Source organism: Boleophthalmus pectinirostris, unplaced genomic scaffold, assembly GCF_026225935.1.
Source record: "Boleophthalmus pectinirostris isolate CB_2022bp ecotype Guang Dong unplaced genomic scaffold, ASM2622593v1 HiC_scaffold_7, whole genome shotgun sequence".
In the NCBI taxonomy this organism is placed as follows: Eukaryota; Metazoa; Chordata; class Actinopteri; order Gobiiformes; family Gobiidae; genus Boleophthalmus; species Boleophthalmus pectinirostris.
Genome location: NW_026571473.1, coordinates 12,223,738 through 12,229,737, shown reverse-complemented (window position 1 = coordinate 12,229,737; position 6,000 = coordinate 12,223,738). Strand labels below are relative to the sequence as shown.

The 6,000-nt window shown below is 38.5% G+C and overlaps 1 protein-coding gene across 2 annotated transcripts in view; it reads left to right on the top strand.

Annotated features, from left to right (window-relative positions):
* The window catches only part of LOC110172289 (glypican-1-like), a 73,904-nt gene that overhangs the window by 49,825 nt on the left and 18,079 nt on the right, over positions 1-6,000 (top strand). For both annotated transcript variants that reach the window (XM_020938128.2, XM_055165222.1), the window contains one exon: positions 3,089-3,247. In XM_020938128.2, coding sequence (XP_020793787.1) covers positions 3,089-3,247 — 159 coding nt within the window. The remainder of the gene's footprint in view (positions 1-3,088; positions 3,248-6,000) is intronic.

The following is a 6,000-nucleotide window of genomic DNA, read 5'->3' as shown; positions in this document are numbered from 1 at the left end:
TTGACCTGCTTTAGTCTTCATGATGAATGATAGAAAGGTTTAATGCCATACTGTGAAACATTTCAGACACAGCAATAATGGGCCCAGTCTTGCCCCCAATCTTAGTATTAGTGCTGGCGCTAAGGAGGGAGTGTGTCCAGGTCGGGGTGCACTTCGCTGCTGGAGGCTGGAGTGGGATGGTACAAGTACGTATACACTGTGACGGCATCTGAACCAATCTGTGACCCCTGTGACATTTAAAAGCACTGCCAGTGTGGGTAATGTGTGCAATCTTTGCCTCATTATCAGGCAGCAAAGCGGAGTGTGGGGAAAAGTTATATATGAGTACAATAAAACAGCTCCAGAGCCCAACAATGCAAGTATGCATGCAAGATCGGGCCCAATATCTCTATAGGGAAAAGCAGGTGCGGACTCTCCACCAGAAAAGTTAAACATTACAACTTTAAATTGTTCAAGAATTTCTTTAGTTGACTACAGCCCTAAAAAATACTTAGAGGAATTGTCACATACCCATTATAATGTGTATGAACAGTAAACAGTTATGTCATGATTCTGGCTGGTAGTACACTACACGCCCTCATTGCAGATTATCATTTTTTTTTACAAGTGCAAATGTAAAATAGCAAGTGTGGCGTCTGGAGATGACTTTGAACATCTAGAGACACGTTTAGCGTCAGATCAATGAAAAGCACCAATTATCCACGCCTCATTAAACCTCACATCTGGCATTCACAATATCCATGTTTGACTCAGCTTCCTGTTCCCTCGGTAAACACCAAAATACACCCTGAACATTTAAATCATCAAGGTACACTGTGTAACTTTTTGGTTGGGGGTCCGTCACCTGCTTGTTTCTATGGATATGTCACTGCTCTACCTGGAATGTTCCACAGTATGACATTAAACAGCGCTACCTTTCATTTATTCACATACAGGTATAGCTCAAAAAGACCTAGAAAAACAAACATTCTGACTGTAAGCGGGGTCACCTCTCCATAGATCTGACCTGTAACTTGGCCTGCTTTTCTCCATGGACATATAAAGGTTTAATATCATACTGTGAAACATTCCAGATAATGCATTTGACGAACGCAGCAGCAGAAAAGTTACAATGAACTTAAGCAAAACACATGCTTATAGATAAATAATATGCAAATGTTATGGAGCTAATTACACATTCACTAATTATTACTAATGAGTACATGTAAACTGTGTGTAGTTGTATGTAAATATAACTTCATACAACTTCCTACAATTTCATGGCATATTGTTAATTATGAATAAACCATTTCATATGTTAAGGTTGTGAATTCTTAAACAGATTATGCTTATGTTTAAAGAAATTAGCTGCTCAATCTGTATCCATTACTGTACTTAACCATAATAAAACTCAACATGCTTTAGATGCTGTAATCCATTTAAAGTATCATTTTAAAATAAATGTTCCAGTGTAATGAATAATTAAAACAAATGAATATGATTACACTAATTATGTCTAATCGAGGTCTGTGCCGTGTTGCAGGTGAACGTGCCTTCCAGTTTGTTTGTTTAATTAACGTGGGGGTTATTATTGTACATGCGTGTTATTGACCATATGCCTCAATGACATCTTAAGGTCTTGTTGTTCCCATAGCATTATGTTATGTTATTATGTTACAGGATTAACAGCCCATATCATTTGGTTGCTATGGTATATCTATTAAAATGCTAAGGGCTGTTACCAGATATAGATATTGGAGGGACAGTACATAATTTTGGACATAGGACCTCATTTCCTAGTTAGCCAGAGTGTTGGAGACATGTGGAGACACTTGCATTTGCAGAGGTCGCTGGTGCTAGGCTAGTGCATGTCAATGGCCATAGTTAGCCTGCCACTAAAAACAGTCTTACCCACTCCACAATACACCTGAAGCAAATCTATTATTACACCAGACTGTCGACGTAAATGTCTGTGTTGACAGAATAATGTTTGAAATAAAACTAACCTTGCATCGCATGAATCGTCACATGTTGAGGGACTATTTTCTCAGCAGCGGCGGAATTTTACTTTGCTAGTAAGATAGGAATCAGGAAGTACAAGTCACTGCTGCTCACTGCTGCTGCTCAGACATAAATCCTTCAAATGCAAAGTTGGTTTTATTTCTATAATTATTCTATCGACATACATATATATAACAGATTTTCTTTGGGTGGAGTGGGTAAGACTGTTTTTAGCGGCAGGCTAACTATGGCCATTGACATGCACTAGCCTAGCACCAGCGACCTCTGCAAAAACAAGGACTGGATGGAATATTTTAAAAAGTGTCTCCACATGTCTCCAACACTCTGGCTCACTAGGAAATGAGGTCCTATGTCCAAAATTCCAGACTATCCCTTTGACGTGTCATGATATCATTGTATTTGGTGATCCTGCATTGTTATACTGCATCAATATTGCTTTTACCTTTAGTTCAGGAGAGATTAGCAATTCCAGGACTGAAATAATCCAAAAACAGAGGAGTACTTCCTGTATTACCACATCACAAAGTGGAAGAGAGTGTTTTCTATTTGAGAAAGAACTAAGAGCCTAAATATGCAGGGGTTTGTGTGTTAAACATGTGTGAATGAAACAAAACACAACTCTGGGAATGATTATTGTTCTGCAAAATGACTTTGTTACAGCACTAACTTTCTGTTCTGTATAAACGAAAGACCGAGTTTACAGTAAATACTTCAACTGAAATAGGTGTTAAAAGCGTAATGTAAATGAATATGTATTATCTAATTTACCTGTCCATCAGACTGTGACATTTCTACGTTGAGGTTCAATTATCAAATAAAAAGTGAATGGACCATAAAATGAACCACTACAGTCCAGAAATATCACTTTAAACACCTATTAAAAGACTATATGCATCTATTTATAATCTCTTTTTGCAAACTTTTTTTGATTAGTGTTCAGATGTTATATTTGAAAAGAAAAAAAAATCCACATCTACCTGTTACTACCAAGTTTCCCCAATAACCCTGAAATGAATGATTAAATCTATGACCCACACTGTAATACAAACTGACCTCTCTCTCTCTCTCTGTGTGTGTTGTGTTCCAGGTGAGCACTTGCGCATGTGTCCCCAGGGCCCCACCTGCTGCACCAGTGCGATGGAGGAGAACCTGGCCGGTCTGAGCACGCGGGAGACGGAGGGGCTGATCAGAGAGGCCGGCCGCTCGGTGCAGGCCTCCTTCCACGCTCTGCACCGGAGCTTTGACAGTCAGTATCCTCCACAGACCGCAATGTGTGTGTCTGTGTGTTATTATGTGTGTGCGTGCGTGTGTGTTGAAGCACTGGGACTCATTAGGGGGAGTGGAGATAGTGCTACAACACAGCACTGCAAACAGGAATCTCAATGTTAAAAGGCTTGAGCTCAGAATTGTTGGACATTACAACATTCTATTGACCTATTACTGTATATGTTAATGTAATCTCTTATATATAAATGTCATGGAAACATACAGATAAAATTAGTATTGTTGCAGATTTTGGTGTAATATAACGTGTTCAAAAAATTACTAAACATTATTAGGTACTGCTTTTCTTTTGTATTATTCAAATGAAATTACCATGTTATAAATAAGGAAACCAGGCTTTTCCTCATTTGGGAGTAAAATTGGCATGAAGACTGAGTGTCTAGTATTCTCCCCTCACAGCAAAAATGTTTCATGTTCAATCCCCGGGCATCTCAGTTCAGAGTTTGTATGCATCTCCTGTGTCTGGTGGGTTTTCTCCAGGTATTCGGTTAAGAGGTACATTTTTTCAGCTAAGATAGTCCTGACCAAGCTTAGCTCAAGATCTGGAGATGGGTCCCCGAGCGTGTCTCTGCTTCTGACAGCTTGACCCAAAAGCATTAAAGGATGGGTGAAATCCAGAGGACATATTTCTCTGTACATGGGCAATAAAGGCATACGTAACCTAACAGATGAGTTGTTCCAGCAGACAGAATCAAATCAGCACTCTGGGTTTATATCAGACTGTCTGCATCTAATTATTCAGTGTTTTATTTGTTGTGAACTCATGCGCTAGTTGTTGTTAGCTGTGCTGGGAACTAAAATGTTGTGAAAGCTGCTTATAAACTTATCTCAGTGAATAAATAGAATATATAGGAAAACATCAGGAAAGTGAGAAATGCGAGGGTTTAAGCAGAGTTTACCATTAAGTGAAGAGGCTATGATGGCCTCCCATAGTCTAAAACTGTCCCCCGTATTCTACAGAACATGGACTACACATGACCAAATTTCACTTTGTTGCTCCATATGCACTATAACATAAAAAGTAACTATACAGCTCAGAAAGACTGCTGAAATATGAAATAGAGGCAATAAGTGGCATTTAAGATCCACAAATTGCATAAAAGTAAATGATTAAATATAGAAAGTATTTGTACCACCATAGTCTGAACAGAAACTATGGGAAACACTGGGTTTAAGATGAACTTCTTGTGAGGGTTTCATCCTGCCCCTCCTACCCCTCCCTTCCCTGCTCCTTCTCTTCTTACCCTATTTGGTTTTTCCTGGGCGGACCCCAATCACTCACCTGCTGAGCTCCACTCCTGATCCTCGTCAAGTAATCATCTCCTGCAATAAAAGACCTGCTGACCTGCTCTCCAGTGCCAGATCGTTCCGTCAACTAAGTGTTATTCCGTTTTGGAGCCAGCCTCATCCCGTTACCACCAGTTTCTGTAAGCCTCCGGTCAGCATCCATCTCCACAGACCTCCCATCTGCAGCCAACCCGGACCCGTCCTGCCTCCCCTGGAATCTATCCCCCCGCCAAGACTATTTTTTGTAAATAAAATACTTTTTTTTTCCCTCTGCATATTTGGGTCCGACCAGTGATTCTTTAACACTTCTGGGCACTGAAGGATCTTAGATTATAATATAAAAGTCAAAGAGTAAGAAAATGCTCACTTTTAAATCTTAACTTATTTCATGTACAGATCATTTGGCTTAAAACAAGAAAAAGAAAATTGGAACCATTTGGAAATACCTTGAAACAACCCCCAAATTCTAGACTGGCAAAATAAGTAAATGTATTCAAAAGTGCTTAAATCATGCTTTTCTTAGTTTCCAATCCTGTCATATACCCGATTTTGAGGATTTATATTTTACTTAAATGAGCTCATATTACGCTATTTTCTGATCTATGTTATAATGTTGTTTCCTCATCAAAAACATACCTGGAGTTTTGTTTTGTTTCATGTACAAATGTTTAACACAGAAATCCAGCATGTTCTTCTCTCAAACAGCCTTGTGATTTCATGTGGTAATACAGGAAGTGCTCCACTGTGTTTTTAACCCCTTAATGCCAAGTGTCACAAATATGAGACAAACCATTTGGATCTAGATAAAAGCCAAGATAGCAGCTGCATTCCCCCAATGCCGGTTAGTGCATATGCAGTACCTTCCTAGGAACCTTTGGCAAGCACTTGTTTCTAGTTGTCAAAAATTTACAAGATACCCAAATTTCTATTTATGTATTTATTTAAAATAAATTAATAATCTCAACTTAATTTGCCATCTGCTTAAAGACAAAAACACACACACATTTATATACATCTATATAAATTCGGGTGTTAAGGGGTTGAACTCCATACACCTTCACTAAAATCATTTGGATAATTTCAACCCTGGAATTGCCCATTTCTGCTTAAAGGTAGCTGTTAATTTGAAAACTACCACCACATGACATCACAAGGTGGATCAGACCATTTTGAGCTTTTGAGATGTAGAGAACCTAATAATGCATGATTACTCAAACATGTGAATGAAATAAAACACAACTCCAGGTATGTTTTTGATGAGATAACAACATTCTACCATGGCTCTAAAAGCTCACAAGAGACAATTTTGCATCAAATAAGACCTCTAAATTGTCATTATGACAACATTTCTAAATATAATAATAAAAATAACTCATTTGGAAATTGCAGTGTAGAGGTGAATGACATTTGTACACTCCATGTTTGCTT